Source organism: Salminus brasiliensis, chromosome 21 (genome assembly GCF_030463535.1).
Source record: "Salminus brasiliensis chromosome 21, fSalBra1.hap2, whole genome shotgun sequence".
In the NCBI taxonomy this organism is placed as follows: Eukaryota; Metazoa; Chordata; class Actinopteri; order Characiformes; family Bryconidae; genus Salminus; species Salminus brasiliensis.
Window position 1 is genome coordinate 30,233,091 of NC_132898.1, and position 21,963 is coordinate 30,255,053.

General features: G+C 41.0%; 1 protein-coding gene across 2 annotated transcripts; it reads right to left on the reverse strand.

Moving 5' to 3' along the window:
* Positions 1-11: 11 nt before the first annotated feature.
* pusl1 (pseudouridine synthase like 1) lies at positions 12-21,963 on the reverse strand. Of its 2 annotated transcripts, XM_072665653.1 has the most exons (8): positions 21,786-21,963; positions 21,615-21,672; positions 19,239-19,426; positions 10,882-11,031; positions 8,676-8,846; positions 1,750-1,804; positions 905-1,067; positions 12-213 (listed from the first exon to the last, which is right to left on the reverse strand). In XM_072665653.1, the coding sequence occupies exons 1-8, from the start codon at positions 21,842-21,844 to the stop codon at positions 170-172; spliced, it is 888 nt and encodes a 295-aa protein (XP_072521754.1). In that variant the 5' UTR covers positions 21,845-21,963; the 3' UTR covers positions 12-169. The 2 variants fall into 2 exon arrangements, with proteins under 2 accessions (XP_072521754.1, XP_072521753.1); XM_072665652.1 differs by having other exon boundaries at positions 12-1,067.

A 21,963-nucleotide genomic window follows, 5' to 3' on the forward strand; every position in this document is an offset into this window, starting at 1 on the left:
AGAGTCCCTGATCAGGTATCTGATAATTTATTGATATTGATAGTCATTAAAAGATGCATTTGTCCCAAAACAGGTAAAAAAAAAAAACAATACAAATCCTAATTTATTTGCTGTATTCAGACTCATTTGCATATACCCACTCGTCTCGCTTTGCACTCTGTAATCACAGTCAGCTGCTGACGTCTGTGCCGTCTGGTGTGCAAAACAAAAGATCTGTGCAGAGAAAAGTGGAAACACTAATTAGATATGGCACCAATCCAGTATTTAGCTGTTACCAACCTTTATTTAGTTCCTTTCCAGTCAAAACCACCATCAAGTTTGAATTTCGAGGAGATTAGGATAAAATGTTTTTAAAAAGCAGGTGATTAGAAGATGCAGAGAAAAGTGGGACTCATAGCAACCATGCAATATCTGGTGGACAAAAGAAAAAACTGTCCCCATCAGATGAACAGCAGCTTAAACCTTTCGTCTTTCAGAAAGAGGAGAAAATCTGGGGGGAAAAATCCAAAGGTTTCTGCCCATCCTTCCAATATACATTATTCATCTCAGAACAATGCACATTAGTGATGCTGAGTCCAGACCTCTGCATCATTGAATGTGTCTGGAATTGCTTGGATTGTAAGAAGCAGAAAATGCTCCAACTTCTAAGGCTGTACCAAAGGTAAAGGGTGGACTAAACACTAAACACTGAAATATCTGATAGCATACATAGCTGTTGAGGCTACATACAGGACAGATACTGTACAAATTTCCTAAAAATGAGCAGACCTGATCCTGCTGATTTTAGATGGCCAGCTTATCCTAAAGTTTAATACCTTAAATTAAAACAGATAAACCCCAAGAAACAGTAAATAATCGGCCATGACAACTAAACAAAATGAACGAAGGTCAGAGAGGCTTTTACCTGACTCTTTATACTCCACATTGGTCAGAAAGAGGCCACAGGGCGGAGCTGCCATGTTATGTGGATAGGCAACAGAGTCACGAGCATCGAGCAGCTCCTGAATCTGCCTGGCTGACAGTTTACCCTGCCCAACCGCAACCAACGCCCCGGTCATCCTCCGCACCTAAGCCAATAAAAATGTCTCAGTTTCTGGGATAGTATTTACAAAAGATAGTACAGTAAACACACACACACACCATTTGGACACAAGTATTGGGACACCTGCTCCTTAATAAATAAAAAAACAACAACAAAAAACTGTTTCTATTACCCTACTATGTTATGTAGCATTGCTGTGTGGAGTTGATTGATTGCATTCAGCAACAAGAAGGTTAGTGAGGTCAGGATGTTGAATGATCACCATCCTACCTCATCCCTAACTCACCCCGAAAGTACTGGATGGTGCACCAATCATCCATCATTCCAGAAAACACAGTTCCACTGCTCCACAGCTCAATGCTGGGGGGTTTTAGGCACAATACCAATAGGTACATGTTTATGTGCTCTAGAGAGTCCTATTGTATTGGCAGTACTTCTCTACAGAGACTAGACAAGCTGTGTATGTAAGCATTTGCACATCTTTAACAGCAATGGGTGCAGGTTAAAGTAGCAGAATGCATTAATAAGAAGGGGTGTCCACAAACATTTGGACACAGTGTGCGTAGCAGATGTACAACAAACAGAGCTTGATCCTGAGTCTAATAATCAAACTGTTGCAATGTTTCCTGTTAACCACTAGGGGGTGCACAACATACACTGCAAAATGAACTCAGCTCAGCTCACAAAGGGAACAAGGCAGGACTTACTTGCTTGTATAAAAAGGACCTACTTTTGAAAGAGAGCTCCCAAAACTGAATGTCTCTGGAAAACAAGAGCACAAAGAGCCAATGATGAGACAATAGGATAAAAAGTCACCATTTCCCCCCATTCTTGATTCGAAGAACAGGAATGTGTGTGCACATTGTAAAGCAGCCTTTACAAAATATTCGTACTCTAGCACACTGGATTTAAAATGAAATGTGAGGATATTTACATCCATATGAAATTAAAGCTCTTTTATACACAGAAACCCCATTTCAAGTGGTTTAGGGCTGAATCCAGAAGTAGCTTTTCACCTGCAGTCGGCTGCTGTTCGATCATTAACTGTTTATGATCCAATCCTGAACTTCATTTACACAATAACTAAAGATCTGAACTAATAAAGTCTATAATGAATCTACTGCCTAAAAATGCAATTAACTAAAGGCAAATGTGCAGAGCATACATCTCTGCTGTGTGTGTGTGTGTGTGTAAAACTCTGCTCTGAGCTCATTTTCTAAAATCTGCGCTTGTTGCACAGGATGATGTTCCAGCGCTCGCAGCTCCTAGGCAGTGAGAACTGGGTCAAATGCAAATGCAAATAAACAGCGGAGTCTGAGATTACTTCACTGCACTTCAGCCGTACAAAAGAAACCAATCCGTCTGTCTAATACCTACTAATGTCAGCATGTGCTCGAATGATGGCACAAATGAGCAGCCTCTGCCCATCTGAGGAAGAATCGCCATCTTTACACCATTTGAAAAGGTCCTGATGAATAGTCCTGGAGTACCACCTTCATACATTAACTTACATTAAGAATGGCAGGCTGCAGGTTTCGTCATGGCAGCAATGTACAGCTGTGAGCAGGAGTTGACGTACATCCTTTATGGACATAAATGGCATGGCAATTTTGGGCAGAATGAGTTACAACCCATCATTAATAGAGAGTTCAGAATTATACAGTGTCAATAATATACATACACCAACGCAAATGATTATTCAGTGATTCAGAAAATTCCAAAAAGATGTTTGAACTTCCAGTTAGTGATCATGATGGACTACAGCTGGTAGATTCTCTGTGCCACATAAAAATGGGTTTGTTTAAGAGCGCTCATTACACTGACCAACACATGGTACAATGGGAGGTCTAAGGAGCTCAGTGCAGATCTGACAAAGGAAGACTGTAGAAGTCAGGAGTGTCTCTTGGAGCCATTTCTAAACAATTGCAGATTCCAAGATCATCAGTTCCTGCAAATGTTATTAAAAAAGGTGCAAGCACTTCATCAAAATCTGGAAGAGGACCCAAACTGTCTCCCTCAGCTCCGAAGAAACTGGTTCCGATGGTCAAGAACAACCGAAGAACAACCAAGGCACAGGCCTGCCCTTAACTGGAAGCTCCTGGAAAGCCAGTGGCACTGTCTGCAGTCAAGCGGGTTTTACACCGCCATGGACTGAGAGGCTAGCATCCAGAATAGAAGCATATAGCCAGTGGTTAAGCCCTCATTCATCAAAGAGGAATCTGCTGTTGTTTAGAAATGGCTCCAGGAGACATTGCTGACTTGTGTAAATCTATGATCATCTTTTTCAGATCTGCGCTGAGCTCCTTGGACTTTCCCCTTGTACTGTCATCGCAGCAATGCCTGCCCACTGCTCCGGGCACGTGTGTTCACTGTCACTGTGCGTGTTACACAGCACTGATGGGTTAAACTACCAGCTGTAGCCAATCATGACCACTAACAGGAAGTCCAGGAGTCATAAAGTCAACTTAACAGACATTTGGGAACTTTCAGCAGCACTGTATGATTAATATAAGTGGCTGTATGTAGAATTGTAGACCCTGTCTGTATCATTGTGACCCTGCGTTGATTTCAGAACCATCCCCACCCCCAAATTATTAATAGTGTATTTTAGTTTGATGAAATTGCTCTACTTCAAAGGAACGGCCAGATACCCGTGTTTATGAAGTTCCATTTAATATTTGACTGTGGAAGAGCCTCAAGAGCTCTGAAAACACAGATAATAAATATGCCATTAGGTGCCTTCATGTTAACACTCTGGCTGCTCTAGCCCAGTAGCTGGGATGCTATTCATTTTCATGTGTGTCTGCTGGCGTAGCAGACGGCCCTGTAGAAACACTTATGCAGCCGCAGCTACGCACTGCGCTCTGTGTAATTCTGAAAGGATTTAAGGAAGCCCCACCAACCTGTAAGCTTTCAATTATTCATCAGGAGAACTGCCTGCGTTCCTTATAGCAGCATTCTTCAAATATTAATCACAACTATACATGTCTATAGAAAAGTCTCATTTTAAAGCTTTAATATGTGAGTTTTGAGGGAGTCTGAGGGATCACTTCACTTGGATGGTCCATTGTAGAAGCCTTGTAAACGCTCACCTGACATTCAGCTAACATTCAACTGAATGCTTATTAAATGCAACTGAACTCTAAGTTTGTGTAAGAGTGTAAATGATTGTCTATTGAATGTAACCCTAATCCTAACCTTAATCCTAACCTTAATCCTAACCTTGCCCGTTTAGGGTTAGGATTAGAGTTAGAATTAAGGTTTAGGTTAAGGTTAGGTTTTAGGGCTGATTAAAGGGTAAGGTTTAGGTTAAGATTAGGGTTAGGATTTAGGGTTGATTCAAGGCTAAGGTTAGGGTTAGGGTTAAGTTTTAGGACTGATTAAAGGGTGAGGTGAAGGTCTGTTTAGGGTTAGAATTCAATCCTAAGGCTAATGTTAAGGTTAGGTTAGGGTTAGGTTTTGGGGCTGTTAAAAGGGCGAAAGTAAGATTAGGGTTAGGTTTTAGGGCTGCCTAAAGGGTAAGCTTTGGGTTAAGATGAAGGTTAGGCTTTGGGGTTGATTCAAGCCTAAGGTTAAGGTTAGGTTTTAGGACTGGTTAAATGATAAAGTGAAGCTCTGGTTAGGGTTTAGGGTTGAATCAAGGCTAAGTTTAAGCTCTGGTTAGGGTTTAGGGTTGATTCAAGGCTAAGGGTGGGGTTAGGTTTTAGGACTGATTAAAGGGTTAGGAGAAGGTCTGGTTAGGGTTTAGGGTTGAATCAAGGCTACGTTTAAGGTCTGGTTAGGGTTTAGAGTTGATTCAAGGCTAAGGGTGGGGTTAGGTTTTAGGACTGATTAAAGGGTTAGGAGAAGGTCTGGTTGGGGTTTAGGGTAGATTCAAGACCAAGGCTAAGGTTAGGTTTTAGGACTAATTAAATTGTAAGGGTGAGGTTAGAGTTGGGTTTAAGGGTTGATTCAATGTTGAGGTTTAGGTTAAGGTTAGGATTAAGGCTTAGGGTTAGTTGTAGGGTTACATTCAACAGACATCATTTACATTCAACTCATAGTTCAGCTGCATTTAATAGACATTCAAGTTAGTGATATATTCTAATATAGTAAAGTTTATATTATTTTTAAGTCTTTAAGTCTTTTTAAAGGCTTCAGAGTTTGTTAGAAAACCTGTACTGAATGGAAATGAAATAAATGTCTGGTGCTCTCTGACTTGATTACTAACATAACTGGCAGCAACATCATTTATCAACCACCAGCTAAACTGTACTCACTGTTTGTGGTAAATATGAGCTTTAATGACATACCGTATCTGTGTGTGTGTGTGTGTGGTTCCATGCCGTGTTTGACATTAGCGTTAAATAAAGCAGATGGTCTGCGCATCCTGCTCCTGCTCTCTCCCTGTGGAGTGCTTCACGTGAGAAAGCCCCGAAATGACCTGCCAAAGGTTTCCCCATGCGGCTCTGTGTGAAACACACGCCTCAGTGACTTCCTTAAGACGTCTGGGAAGACATTTAAATTATTTTGTTTGAGCGTTAGTTAGTTTCAATGTCTCATAAGCTGCACTACCTTAAATATGAGTTCAGCTCAGAGACAGTTCAGAGACTGTTTTGCTCTGCCATTCAAATGCAATGTAATTATACACTTAGTGACATGGTGAGTAATTCAATTAATTTAGGCATTTTTTCATGATAAATTGATGAATTTATATTTCTCCCTAGCACTAGCAATGCTCCCGATAGATAAGGACATAACTCATCTAATCCGATACATGCCAGAGCAGCCCCCGCTTCTTTTCGAACTGCCACCAATGTGGTATCGTCTGGCAGCTGACACGCCTTGAGGAAAGCGCCAGGTACCCAGCTCCACTGCACCAGACAACAGACGCCTGTGCCGGCCAATGTCGCTTTAAGACTTATGAGGGAAGAGACGCCATCTACCTATGCGGAGAGAGAGCAGCCAATTGTGCTCTCTCAGACTCCGGCTGCTGATGGCAAAGCGGCATTTTAAACCATTTAAACAGTAATTTATTAAAATTAACAAAATTAATTGTAATTGAAATACTTATGAAATATATTTTTTCTACTTACAAACACAAATATGGTATTGATTGAAAGTTTAAAATCTGTAATATGAACAGAACATCTGATTAATTCAAAAGAACTACAGGTAAGTGCAAAAAATGTTATAGGATTGACCATGATTTTGTTACTGCCAGCACTAACTGCAAATTCTAAATGTTACATTGATCCAAGAACATAAAAAAGGGAAACTCTTATTAACTCTTATTAGACCTAACACACATATTCCTACTGCAGCCTTACAGCAAACATTCCTTGCTGCAAAAACACACAAAATGAATCTATGCATCCGGATGATCTGAACGAAGTCTTCTCCTAAAAGAGCTCTGCTCTGCTATTTATTCATCAGAACTGAATCATGTGCCCGGCTTCAAAAAGAACAGCCTGCTGCTCAGCTCGAAAACACCAGGCTGCTTTGAAGAGGGATTCCCCCTCAGCCCCTGAGGATAAAGGCCATGCTGATGCTAGCCAGCCTCCACTAGTTCAGACAGACTGCGGCATGCGCCCCCACCGTCCCTCCATCCGCCAAAAGCCTCAGCATCGTGCTTCTGCCCAAGACTTGTTGCCTAGCAACGCTCTTCAAATACACCCTCGTGTCTCTCGCAAAAGCCGTCTCCCAAAATGTCACCGACAAAACACGGCTCGTCCTGTCCAACTCAAACCCGTGAACACTGTGGTGTGTTCGCTGTGTACGGTTCACTGCTGCACGCATTTCATTAGCTGCAATTAAGGTGCTGGACTAACTACATCGTGGCTCATTAACTCATGCATGACAAAGCCTGACTGTGTGTATAATAACTGATCTTATTTTCTATTTAGAAATATTCATTTGAGATTGAAATTTGCATTTTCAACAGAAACTCAACTAAGGATGCCAAATTTTCACAACGGTGTCCAGTCCCATACAGCAGGATTACTTACTTAACCAGCTGACTTAAGCTAAGCTTATTTGGATCTTATCCTGGATTCTATGTCTCAAATGGTGCGTTTACAGGGATATCTCACCATAGTAACTTATGCTGCATACCTAACTTATAAGGAAAGGGTCAATTTGGAATTTCTGGGATCTTAACAGGTCTTGGACCAATCAGGAACAGCTTTCTGACAGAGGAAGACCCCTCAGCCTTTTTAGGGTCACAGCATAACAACAAATAGGCTGGGTTATCTGTACTGGGTTACCTAATGCATATCCTTAACATGATGATTTTGCTGAGAAAACAGAATACCATAGCAACAGTACATGGCACTATATATTATACTATGGGAATAGTATACTGTAAGTCTATACTATTCTATACTACACATATTAGAATAGTATGGTTATTATTTCAAATGAACATGTCTGTTCCAGAGGTTAAGGATGTTCAGAGCCCTGGTAATTACACCTAGTCACGCCTCTATATTAAATGACATCATATCAGATTTGAAAAGCCTGTTGTATAGACATCATAAACATACTGCTCACTGCTGCCCCCCTACCCCTCTTCCTCTCCGGTTTCCTCCACAGCACATATTGCAGAACATATTTCTGGTCTTAATGGGCTGAGAGGGGATCTGGCAATAAAATCTTGGAGTAAACCTCCAGTACTGACTGATGGCCAAACACTGTCCCCTCAATAGCTCAAATCGCGGAGGAGTAATTCTAGCAACGGTGCATGACGTTAGACTATACAGTCTAGTGATAGGTTTTATTTTGCACCAGTGTTAAGCATGATGTTTTTCCATGGCATTCAGACGTGTATTTAATTCGCACCTGATTTGCACTATAATGGGTTTTTTATGTAAAATCTGCCATTTTTTATTATTTCTCTTGGTTTGCAAGGGCTTAAAATCATAAGTACAAATCAGTCCAACTCCCATTTAGCTTTCGTTCCATCAAAAAAGTGCTGCGTTTGGAATGTGAATGCACAATATTTAGCAAAATGTTATTATTATTGTGTTAATAATTATAATAATAACAACAACAATAATACTATAACCAAAAAAAGAATAATGTCATTATCCCACAATACCTTTATATATATACACATTTTTCCCCCCTCTTCTCCAAATTTGGTACTCCCATCCGTTTTGTAGCTCCCCCTAGAGGCTAAGGACTTTACACATCTCTCCTCCGAAACATGTAAAGCCAGCCACCGCCTGTTTTTTAAACTGCTTCCAAAGTGTCATTACTGGGCAGCCCACATGCTTTGAGGAAATTGTTGGGTCCCCAGCTCAGCCACACCAGGCTGATACATAATTTGAGTGATGAGAGGAGAGAGCGCCACCCAGAACCACCCAGAGAGGGCACGGCCAAATGTGCGCTCTCTGACCCCGGCCGCTGACAGAAACACAGCATCACTCGGGATTCGACTGCAGATTTATATATCAAATAAAGCAGGTTTCAAATAATGAGTAGAAAACTGTATGAAGACACAATAACGGCTTTTAGAGCTTCATATGAATGTGAATGACTCTTCTTCTGCATCTTAAAATACTTCTTGCTGTCTAATTTATTACATTTAAAAATGCATAATACAGCACATGATTACAAACACCTACAATTAGGCTTATGAACACCTGTGTACCTGTGGAAGTGCCGCTGGCTGAAGGACAGGCCCGGCTGCACCTGCACCAGCTCCATGGTTTTCACAGGGCTTTTGAACAAGGCGTCTGAGCTCATGGCCCGGAAGGTGCTGAAATCATGCATGCCAGTCAGCACAGCGCTGGCCTCCTGCATGGCACTGATGTCCAGCTTCCTGTTAGAGGGATACGAAAGAGAGTCCCAGTCAAAGCAAAACAGGGTACCAGTTAAATATATGGGGACATTCCTAAAACAACATATACCATATGGACAAACGTATTGGGACACCTGATCATCCATTGTGTCTTCTAAAATCAAGGGTATTCAAAGAGCAGATCCTGCTTTTGTTGGGGTCACTGTCTCTACCGTCCAGGGAAGAAGGCTTTCTACTAGATTTTGGAGGAGCATTGCTGTGAGGATTTGATTGCATTTGGCGACAAAAGTGTTGGCCACCTCATTTGCACATCTGTGTCAGCAACATAAAGGAGTAAATTGAAAGAGCTGCTAAGGAGTATATCTAGAACATGGATGATTATGAATGAGTAAAGGGAAGGGAGTATTTGTATGTGTGTAAAGAAAATGTGACAGAGACGCAGAGAAAGAGAGAGAGGGTGAGACATGTGTGGGTGTTGTTATGAGTCACGATAAGCCTGCAGCTTATCTTGCCCCACTTTCTCCCAAAAAGTGAAAGAGGGTGGAAAAAAAATGGCATCAGCGATCACGCGTCACCCTCTGAGACAAGGCACATCGCAAAGGCTTTCCCCAATCCTACTCTAAAGATGCATCATCCCTCACTGGAGGAAAATGCACTGAATTGACTTGATTCAAATGGGTACCATCATTTCCACATGAATAAAACACATTCCATCAACACAACTCTTGCTGGTCAGGCAATGGCAATAGCTGTGTTGGTGTATTTTATTAGAGTGGAAATGATTCAATCAAGTAAATTCAGTGCATCACTTTTTTTTGTCTCTTTAGTCTACTGCCTCCGTCTCCACCTTCTTCCTTATTCAGCTCGTCAGAACTGGCCTCAATAACCCACATCTTTTTGTTTGCCCCGAATTCCCTATTGCTTGTATGTGTTTATAATTCATGTGCCATTCCTATTTGATGCCAAAGCGTCTGCTGATGCTCTTGCGGTTCAAAGTCATGTGTTGGGACCTGGGGCTCAAATGCGTAGGCCTGGAGCCCGGAGCCTGGAACAATACTGGATCAAAAGGATCTCAATCAAAAGTGTACTTTTGATCCTTTCCATGTGAATAAAATACACTACAGTAACAAAGCATGCATTTCTGAATGCGTGTTAACCCTCAAAATGCTCATGGATAGGCACTATCCATGGTGCTGCTCTCATGTAAGAGGGAAAATGTGAGTAAATAAATAAATACATACATACATACATAAACAAATAAGTATGTAAACTCTTTAGCTCATTCCAGACAACATGGATGAAGGATCCCTCCTCTATTTAATGTTTGGACAGAGATACCAGTACATGCAACGAACAAGTGAATCAAAACATTGTGCCATCTGAATGTGTTTTAGCCCCCACACACACAAACTAAGTACACTACAAGTACAAAAGTATCCAGGCACTCTTTTAATGAGCGAATTCAGCAAGTACTGACACCGGCATTTAGCTGCATATGCCACTGATAAGCACTGCCAATATAACAGGTCACTCTGGAGCAGCCATGCATGAGTGTTAAATCACCATGCCCAGTGCCGTCCGGTAGATATAGGGGTATAGGGGTATAAAGCCCTGGAGCTCTGGGCTGTGGAGTGCTGGAGCTCCGGACAATACCTCTGGGATAAGCTTGAGTGGCATTTCTGATCTATAACTAATCATCCATAATCACTACCTGACCTTACCTCATAACACATCATTTCATCATTAGGATGTAAACAAGGTCATTCTGAGTGGTCAGATGTGCTCATGTACTGTTCTAGAGAAACTAGAAACTAGAGCTTTACGGCTCTAAAAGCTACAGTGCAGAACGCTATCACACCTAATCAAATCCTGATGTATCCAGTAGATTTAGAGAAAATTCAGCCTAAAAATATACAACACAATTATTGAGATTTCAACACATTTTAAATGTAACGCATGACTTTCTTCAGTGTAGGAGCTGATCCTACTAATTCAGCTTTAGGCTCGGGAGCCTACAGAGCACGTGCAGTGTGAAGGGGGATGGGGGAATACTCACGTGTCCCGTAATGCCCAGCACAGATCCTTCTCTGTTACAGGCATTTCCGAGTGATGGGAGACCCCCGTGGCCAGACGGTACACGTAGGTTCTTGACATTGCGTAATAGCGTGCGTGGAAATCGCTCGGCACGCGACAGACTCTTGTGATTCTGTTTCAAAGAAAGTAAAAATAACATAATATCACTCATAGATGGTGTAAAATGCTTCTTTGAGAAATACTCCAAACTAGAGCTGAACGATATTGCAGAAATGGCATATTGCAAAAGTGTACACTGGGATAAAAATCGTAATATAAAAAATAGACAAATAGAAAATAAAATATTGAAAAATAACAATTTATAAATGAAGCTAATTATCATTCTAGCAATAAAAAGATGGATTTGAAAGGAATATTAAGGACAGTTACATTCCATTAACACTCACTAGAGCCGCACAAAATATCAAACTGGTGATCATATTGATGCATATTAAAATTGCAGTATGCCTCGCAATATATAAACCTCTGATGTCGTGACTAAAAACTGGCCTACATAACTCCATAACACCTTTTGGATTATGTGAACACCATGATTCATCAAAAACACCCACAGAAACTCATCAGAAACATCTGATGCCGGTGAGTAGGCTCATAGCACACACTGGGGAAACATGCAATTTGCTAAAGGCCACATCTGCATATCGTCGTCCTCTGTGCTATCAGAACTGCACAAGTTAATATCATTAACATAAACAAACCATGCATGCAGCCCAACTACAAGCGTTTAGATGAAAGGGTGTGGTTTCAGCATGGTGCTAATGGCTTTCTTAAAGTATGCTCCAGTTCTCCATGTGAGCGAAGCTTGCTTGGAAATCTGCAATATGTGAAAAAATAATGGATATAATAATAATTAAAATAAAAAGTCATTTATTTATAGGGTGTCTCTTCAATTGAACATTAAACACTAGTGCCAGCTGCATTTTGAATGATCTACCAACGCAAGACTTTGCTAACGCCTATAATCCAGCTAATCAGTCCTACTGGCAGCAATCAGAATTAGAATGAAAACATTTACACGACATATTTCACAATATTTAGTTTTTTTATGAACAAATTAATGAAAAAAAAATTTAAGATTAAAAAAGGGTAAGTATAATGGTTTTATACAGTTTTTGCAAAAGGAAACTACTGAAAAAAGCAGTATAGAAAATAACAACTACTAATGAAAATAAATAAATAAAATTAGGGAAGCCCCCTTCAGGATATTTTGCAGATATTATGTAAAACAGAGCATTTCAGTGATAGTTTTAGAACGTTTCAAATATTATGGTCTGTTTTCCACTGCAAAATAGTTCCACACCGCAGACTGCGCAATGTCCGTTAATGGCACCTTGAGGCCACCAGACGGCGCTCTGGACTCTGTGGTTAAAACAAAGACTCGGAACCGGATTGAATTCAATTATCCCATACCCGATCCATTAAAAGATGCCTAAATCTGCCTGATCCCTATCCACTGGATTAAATTGGGACATCCCTAAATATAAAACAATATTAATATAATAAGTTGATGGTCAATCGGCTATGTAGTTACAATGAACTGGTTGGTGATTACTGGTTCAATTGGCATTTTAATGATACGTCCAGCTGTTCAGTGTTCCAGAATTTCTAATGATACTCATGAGATTCTCAAAAGTACATCATGACATAGTTTTGTATGTTAATGATGACATATTGTCATATTGCCCACACTTACACTGTTATATGTTTTTGAGTGATGCCAAAAAAACATGTTACATAAGGAACCATGCCTGTAAAAGAGATCTTTGAGTATCAAGAACCTTCCCTTGATGTCATTTAAATTTAAAGGTCCTTCACACTCACACATCTCTATTCCAACATGGTTCCATAAGTGGATCTTCTATAGCATCCCTCAAAGAACCATCTGAGGCCCTTTTATTTTTAAGAGTGTAGCTTTAAAGCTAGCTCTTTTCACCATTCTTGACCTTTCGCAACAACAATTTTATGATAACATAATCTGGCTAAAATCTTATGTACTAATATGTACAGAACCGCTGGCACAAGATCAGTAACTCAACACACTTAAATGAATGCCATATGAGTGTTGAGGACATATCCCATATCCTATATCCTAATGTATTTGGATAATATATGAAGTGTTTACTACAAACACTGTCAACTACACCATTGGTGGTCTTCATCATAATTATTACTCCATGCATTAAAAGCTGTTGAGCTTCCAGTCCTAAGGCCCCAAGGGCCTTATACGGACCCCCACAATAGCTTTCACTCTACATTAAACATTTATACAACACAATCCCATGAGGCCTTAAGAAAGGACCTGTCTGTCACCATGGCACCAGACCCCCCACACAATCCCCTTTATGACAGAGGAGTAAAGGGGGTCAAATCACACAACGCCTGACATTATTACCCTCTATGGGGTTTCTATTGAGCACAGTCTATCGGAGGCAATAAGAGTTTGAATGCAGAGACGTTAATTCAGAGCATGTTCAAACGCTGCAAAGCTTGTTGACATTGCACTCACCTACTTGACTGGAATTGAGTGCTTTTATAAAGCATCATCTAAAGCATCATCTAAAAAGCTCCCTGGCCCTGCTAATGCCATGTATACCTAAGCTGGAGAGACAATAAATCTGGTTTAACAATCGCCTCGCTAATCATTTTGCTATTTTTGAGCTTAACCGAACTCATGAAAACCATGGTCTTATTCCAAACCCCACCTGACTATCTATCCCTAGCCTACTCTAAGCATAGTGCCGCCAAGCCTTGTGGCCTAAAAAACGTAACGTAAAGCAAACCTTGGCCTGGATACAAACAAGCATCATTAAACTTTAAAGCTCCTTTAGACCCAGTGAGCACTTTGGATTTAAGGGTCAACTGAAAGGCTGACGGCCCACTGGCCCAAATGCCCTCCAGCCCAGATGGCACAGGAGAACTTCCAAACAAATCTGAAGGGACTTACAGCTCGGAAAATGAGCTGCACATGCATCAGCATCAGCATCGGTTAAGAAGTAACAATTCCCACAAAACCCATAATTGTATGTGGTTCCTAACCATGAAGAACAATTTAAAGGAGTTCATCTACCAGGTCTGGGTATTGTCCTCCTGAAAAACGCTCATTCCAGCACTACTTCTAAGCAGGTCTAAGTGTAATTCAGTGGTTGAGATGTAAACAAAGTGATTCAGAATGGTTTGAGGTCAAATGGCTCACGTAGAGAAACTTACCGACATGGATTCCTTTACAGTGGTGGTGACGGGAACCAGAACTCATTTTAAAACCCCTGATTTCTGAAGAAACAATGAACGAGCAGGTTTCCCAGTTCTTTTGTCCATACAGCAAATTCCAATGATGGTAAGAGAGTGAGAAATCTGAACAAATACACTACACGTACAAAAGTTTGTGGACACCTACTCCTCCAGAGTTGCTTTTACAAATCAATGGTAATAATAGGGAATTTGTTTTTTTACTGCTGCAGTAACAGCCTCTAACAGACTCTTCTTCAAAGGCCTTACACTAGATGTTGGATCACTGCTGTGCGAATAAGATGGCATGCAGCCATAACAGCATTAGTAAGGTCAGGTGCTGATAATGGATGATTAGTTATAGATCATATCACGATAAATTGATTGATGGACGATTATATAAGCTGCATGAATTGGCTTGTGTTTGAGTTAATGTTGCGTCTTCTATGTTGCTTCCATGTAGTAGACTGGATGGGACGGGGTCACATGACTTTACACGTGTAGTATGTTTTTAAGGGGACAGTACATGAACACAAACAGTGGGGAAAGTATTAACACCAATGTTTACTTCCCAATTTTAGTCTCTGCCAACTGCCCAACCCACTTGTTAGTACTCTCCCAATCACATGTAGTGCTCCCAACACTAGAAAGGTGACACATGGCACATGCCTCCTCCAACACATAAGCAACTGCTGCCAATGCGTCGTCATCGGGAAACCAATGCTCTTGGAGAAAAGCGGTGGGTACCCAGCTCTAATGCATTGGCTAGCAGACGCCTGTGCTGGCCAGCATCACATGTAGGGAGGGAGAGAGACATCTACCTACTTGAAGAGAGCAAGGACAATTGTGCTCTTTCAGACTCCAGCTGCTGATGGCAGGCAGCATGACCCCGGATTCAAACCAGCGATCCTCGGGTCATGGGGCAGTGCTGTAGTCCGTTGGACCACTCTGACTACACGATTTAAGAGAATGAACAAAAATAAAAATGAAACAACCAACATGGGCAAGATTTGTTGATTAGGGATTCTGAATTTCAATGAATTGCCAAGCCCTACCAAGAAGTATTGGCTGGAGCTTCAGCAGAACTCCAGAGAAGTCAGTACCCCTTTGTACCCTTTTACCTGCCGGAGGAATTTCGGCATGGTGACTGGACACTTCTGTATGTACAGTGGAAGTATGATTGTGATAGCTTATGCAGTAACTTTCTGTAGTGTAGTTGTTAGAGATAAACTCTTTAGATGTCTGGTTTCTATAATGTCGACTGAACAATTCTGAGCAGACGGGTTTCTCTAGAACAGATTTTTTTATATCAGACCACTCTGGATGAATTTGTTAACATATTGACCATTAAGTTAAGAAATGTGGGAAAATTTTCCTCCTAGAGCTATAGGTCAGCATACAAGGGCACATAGTATTATTGCTGCAGAGCACCGCTATTATGAAGCACCAGAAGCTTTTAAAAATTTAATTAAATAATATGTTAATATTAAACAATATTAAACATTTTTTAAATATAAAGGTTTTTCAACTTTTGCCACTGCCCTTCAATGAAGTCATTGAAAGTCACACTCATAGGCCATATTTAGCTCCTGTAGAGTTACACAATGTCTGGAGAACGCTTGTTAATCGCCCTTCGAACTGAATTCCCAATAAGGAGTGATATTTCATGATGGGATTTACAAAGAATCCTCCTTAAAGGCTCAAACATCACCACTTTAAGGCTGTTGGGCCAGGTCAGGATAACGCCAGCAACCAGTAACTCCCTACAACACTCCTCGACCACACTCTGGGCAGTGCGAGCCGCAGAGCTTGAGTGTGGTAGGGAGGAATCCCTCAGTCTGTATTAATCATTCACTAGCCCTTGGTAATTGCTGCTAACAGGAACACTGAATAAAACATTAGCAGGGCTGGCATGTGTGCCCAGTGCTCATGGCAGCAGGAGCGACTTCAGCCAGAACACAGCAGCACCACCAGAAGTTATGATAAGATTGTGACGCATTCACTGAACTGCAAAACAAAGAGCCCAAGAGCTCTGAAATATATAGATCTGTATATCTGAATGGAGCATACTAGTCTGAGAAGAGTCTGAGACTTGAATGACATACTTTAGATTGTATAATGAACGCTATACACACCAGGGTTTTAGTGTATGAGCCAGAATTGTGCTGGTTAGAAATAACTGGGTTATAGTCCTCTGGGATGAGCATCACTGAACACAACCAAACCCAATCCCCAGTGTAGGGTGAATTCTAATTGCGTTCATTCTTGTGTGTCCAGCTGGTCATGAATAAACATTGTAGGTGTTATTTCAACAGTGGGGATTTGGTAGTGTAGTCATAATCTGACCAGCACAGAGAAGAAGAACCACCTCACCCATCAGAACATCTGATTTCTCTAGTTAGAAAGTTAGAAACTTGTTTAAATACATTTACAGATTTTAATCTGTATAATATTATGCATTTTTGTATTTACCTACCTAAAGAACCTTGGAGACAGTTAAAGTCTAGTGTTTGTTAGTAATATTAGCCTAGCATCTCCCATTCTAAACTTCAGCCTTAAACTCAAATATGTCCTGGTTGATTGGCTGCATCTGAGGTGAATGATTTCTGATCTAAATATTTTGCTGAACTATTTACATTATTAATTAATGTTTGATACTAAAGTATTAATTTATATATTTATATATATATATATATATATATATATATATATATATATATATATATATATATATATATATATATTTGATTTTTTCATCTACTTGCGCCAAAACAGTGTAGATATTGGGACTACATTTACATTTTCATCTACGGTATTTATCCAGAGCGACCTACAAAAGTGCTTTGCTATTTACCCAAGAAAAACCTCAGTTATTTAGACTCTACTACACACAAGGCCACTCTACTATTCGCCCAAGTATTCTCGGAAGATGTGGTGGGGGGAAGCTCAATCCACCACTATGGTGCCAGGACAGAAAAAAGCCTGGACGCTCGTCTTCCATGGATTTTGAGGGATGGTGGGTCGAGCCGAGCCGTACTTGAAGCTCAAAGGGCTTTTGGTGCAGATCGGCTTTTGACCATACCACTACAGCAGAAATGGAAGCGCTACAAATGCGGTAAATATAAAAATATAAAGCAGGTATTTCAGCATCACCTCAACATTGCGCTTTTTTTGTGAAGTTCTATAAATACATCATCAAATATCAGCTCGAAACCCTGTTCTGACATGTAAATTCCCTTTTCATTAGATGAACTATCAGGCTGGTTGACACACTCCAACTTCTCAAAACCCGAACACGGCACAAGAGGCGTATTTTAAGAAGATGGGAAGACAATAAAATCCAGATCCAAGAGGAAAGACGAAGCGAGGGAGTGCAGAGAACACAGGAAAGAGAAAACCTGACACGAAAGGGTCTAAATTTAGCTTATTTACTTTGTAGTTTTGGCGAGGACTGTTCGGAAAACAAACAATCAGTGACACATATGAGGACTGCGGAATCACATTTGCAGCATTAAAAATGTTGAAGATCTTTTGAACATCACTGCCTTGGAGAACAGGCCTTTTTGATTTGAGGCGTACCTTTAAAAAGAAACGCCACGCTTAAATAGGTCACAAACAATGATGTATTACCATGTCACAGGATTATTGCAGATGTTCTGGAGATGCTCAGGATAAACTGCATGGGTGAAAAGGTCATTCAGAAGCCCTGCATGCTTACGACCTGAAGGGATTATTTGGGGAAATTTCTTACACAGCTGTAAAGATCTGCCAAGCCAAGAAGGAAGTCATTCACTGGGGTCAAATCTCAAGCTTACACCGTTATCTGTGTTGGATATTTACACCCCTCTGCAGATAATGCAAATTAGTCACATATTCTGCTTCTTTTGTCTGCTGACCTGCATTCCAAGTTCTGGAGAGACACATTACTGTGGTTTAGTGCTGCACGTATGATAATCCCATCTTGATAATTAACAGATGAGCAGAATATTTTCTGTGTGATGACAGAACGGATCACATTATGATCACAAAAAGTGATGTAATTGGCACTGCAGCAGTCGCTGCAGTTTTATATCAGACCACTCTGATTAAACTAATCTCACTGGTTAAACAACATGTTTAGTGAACATACGTCTACACAGTTGCATTATTACAATAATTTGCTCAATTTAATTTATTGGCCTAGGCTGTAGAACCATGGCAGTGTGTGTATGTGTGTGTGTATATGTGCGGGTGGATATACTGCTCAAATTATGCAGCTACAGCATGTTAATGTACATTAATACACACACATTTACTCATTTAGCCCAAGACCAATCAATAGCCTACAGCTCTGGAAAAACAATGGAAAAGAGACGACTTAATTTTTTTTCTTAAATTTGCATCTCTACGTGTACGGCAGCTCTTTAGATCCAGGCATTTCATCAAACAAAGCTGAGTTAGCTGAATTTACAGACTATGAATGGCATAAAAGTCCCAACAGCAATGTGGAAGACTAGTGGAGAGCCTGCCGAGACATGAAAGCTGTGATCGGCAGCCGAGGTTATTTCACCATAGTGATTTCTGAATGCTCTCAAAGCTCAAATATTAGTACTGTGTGCAAATAATAATTTATTTGCATTATCTGAGCAGTTGTTTTTGAGCAGTTGTCATTTCTGCAAATAAATAAATGCTCTAAATAGTAATATTTTCATTCGCAATTTAAGGGAAATGTTGTCTGTGGTTTATGAAAAATACTTATTTTTTTTACTTATTTTTATATGATAAAATCATCTCCTTTCAGTTCAACCTACAACATACAAGGCCTCCTTCAAAGCCCCCAGCCCTGACATCCTAACTACAGATGATAGCTGTGTGTCCCCAGACCAAATAGGGTCACCATAGCATTTGGAGCAAATGATTTTGAGATGATGATCAGCACACATTCAACCAGGTGTGTCCAAACTTTTGACTGGTACTGTATTTCATGCGTAGGGACAGATGTACTGGAGGCGGGAAGGGATCAAACTGTGACTGGCCTTCTGAAGTCAATCTATCTATCACTCTATGATCAGCCACACACAGAATCAACAGTAGCTCCATCTCTCACCCTCTTACCTGATTTCCTCTGGTTTTAAGAAGTAGTTTAAGGCATCGGCCATGATTTTTTCCGTAAGAGGAGGTTTGTCGGCCTTCCTTTGGATGTCCAGGTGTGCAGAGTTGCAGAGAGCGTGAACACCAGTGTCTGTTCGACTGGAAATGAACACTGATACTTCATTTAGTGGCTTCAGTCTTCTCACTGCGTTCTACAGGGTAGAGAGAGCAGAAGTGATGAAGAATTTGACACAGGCTTAAGCATAAACTATTAAATGCACTAACGCATGGAATCTTTAATGGGTCCCTTGGGCCCTGTGACTTTAACACAAATCTATGTGTAATGTCCCTTAAGTGGCCCCTAAAGACACAACAGATTTTGAAAGCCCATTTGAAAGCCTGTAGAACATAACAGTATGCAAATGGGGAAGCTCAAGAGAATACTAAACCCGACGATTAGCACGTTAGCAGCAGTAATTCAGAGCAATACTACATCTTAATGTCCTTTAGATCATGTATGCGTATTGTTCAATAAGAACATACTAAATGCCAGTGTAGGCCAACTGACCTACAGTGGAATGCCTAGGTTTGGACACTCACGGTCAAAATATCTGTTACTGTGAATACAGTGATGTGAAAAGTTAGGCCACCCCATGAAAAAAGTGCGAGCATCCCCACATTTACAACTACTTCGAAGGTCTCAAATCAGAATCAGGTGCAGAACATCAGAACATGGTTGGAGAACATAGTAAACCTCAGACGTTTAGTCTGGTCTGATATTGATGGTTGAAGAGAGTGGTGAAGATCACCATCAAGGCCAGATCCAAAGAGCTCTCTGAGGTCTTCAGAAAGAAGGCAGTAGATACAGATGAGTCTTATTCAGCCCTGCCAAGCTAAATAAGGCCTGAGGATGTGTCTCAAATGTGTACCACACACTAATACTAACCCAATAGTGCGAGTTTGGCAGGTTAGTAGACAAAATGTTAACATACTGTGACGGAAAGTGTTCGTTGTAGGGGTTAGCTGCTCTACGGTGGCGTGCCGATTGCTCAGTACCACTTGCTGGGGTCGTCGATTCCCCTCTGGCATCAATGGCCCATGGGGCACCACTGTTATGCTGTCCGTTCTCTGTACACCTTTACTACGGCTGCTATAGAACATCCTATGAAGTTAGCGGTTTGCAAGATGCTACCGCTCTTTGCCCACTGTCACAGCCATATCAGAACATTATGACCACCCCGTTTGGAAGTAACTCTGCTCAGGACGTCACAGATCCCACATGACAGGGTTTCCTGTACGTATCAATAAGCGAGCACACCAGTCAGTTGTCGCAGAGTGCAAAACGACAGTCATACGCATGTGATTTCCATGTGACTGATGTCCAAAAGGACTTGGAAACCGCCAACTTCCCAACTGTGGGATGCTCTAGAGCTGCTGAAGCGAGGGTGTACTGAGAATGGACTGGCACTCCCAACAGCCTAATTCAGTCCATGCCATGACGTCTCACTAGTGTCATCCGAGCCAAGGGTGGTTATTCCCATGATTAGGTAGGTGGTTAGACTTTCTGCTGGCTGTTACAATTAACCCCTCCATCTGTTGTAAATAACCTGCCCTGCAATTCTAAGTTCTAACATTTGAACTAAAGTTTTATTGAGATACAATTCTGCATATTCAATCTCTCTCAGATGAGCAGAAGCTTGGCTTGATCATCCGACACAAAGAGAACATAGTTTCCTTATAAGAGACTGTCCCTAAACTGAGCATAGATTTGACTGAGATTGAATTCTAGGTCTTTCTCTAGACATTGTTGGGAAACAAGACTTGTGTAATCATCCTCTACATTCAGTATGCCAGCATTCTACACCCATATGGTTGTGCACCGCAGACCAAATGTGGTGCTGGCATAATACAACCCCTTCCCTTCTACATACGAAGATGCATTTGGGTCTCCTCTTTGAGGTGGTCTGCACATTTCTGACATTTCTGTCCCACAGCTTAACATGTTTGGCTAGGCACCATCTCTGTGCCTCACACACACACTTGAAGACCAGCCAAGAAACCACATGAAAGAAGTCTAGTGCCCTGCCAACAGGAAAAGCACTGCATATGCATGTAACCATCAGAGGTTTTCTCATTCCAAAGGAATTGTGCATTTATGCATTATGGCAGCGGCTGGAGAACAGTGCAGATGTTGTAAGCCATTCAATCGTTTGGTCATTCTGGATGCAGAACAAGGGAACGAAGAGCTGTAAAACAACCACATCCCAAATGTTCAGTTGTTCAATGTTCCAATGCAGAATGACACACATGTGAAGAGCAGATTGTGCCTTGTCGAGTGGAACACTAAGAGCAGGCTAAGCTGAATGAGTCTTCATGACACCACTGAAAACTGAGACTGACCTCTAAGTAATTCTGGACACCCTCCACTGACTGATGGGCTGGAGTCTTCATGACACCACTGTAGACAGAATGGAGCAGGGCATTGATTACAGTGTATGTGATGTTAAATAAGCTTGACAAGAAACTGCATTTATGCTGTTCGTATTAAAGGTGAGAAATATGCTGATAGACCTGTATTTGGACCCGAGGTACTGAAAAAAGATGAGATAGCGGGTAGTGCTGGGTTGCATGATGGCTTGATTCTAGTCCGATAAAATACACAGCACATGCAAAGGTCTAGTGTAGTACATGACTGTCTAAAAAAGCACTAAAACAGCTTCATCAGGACTGTATTTAATGACAGCGTGAA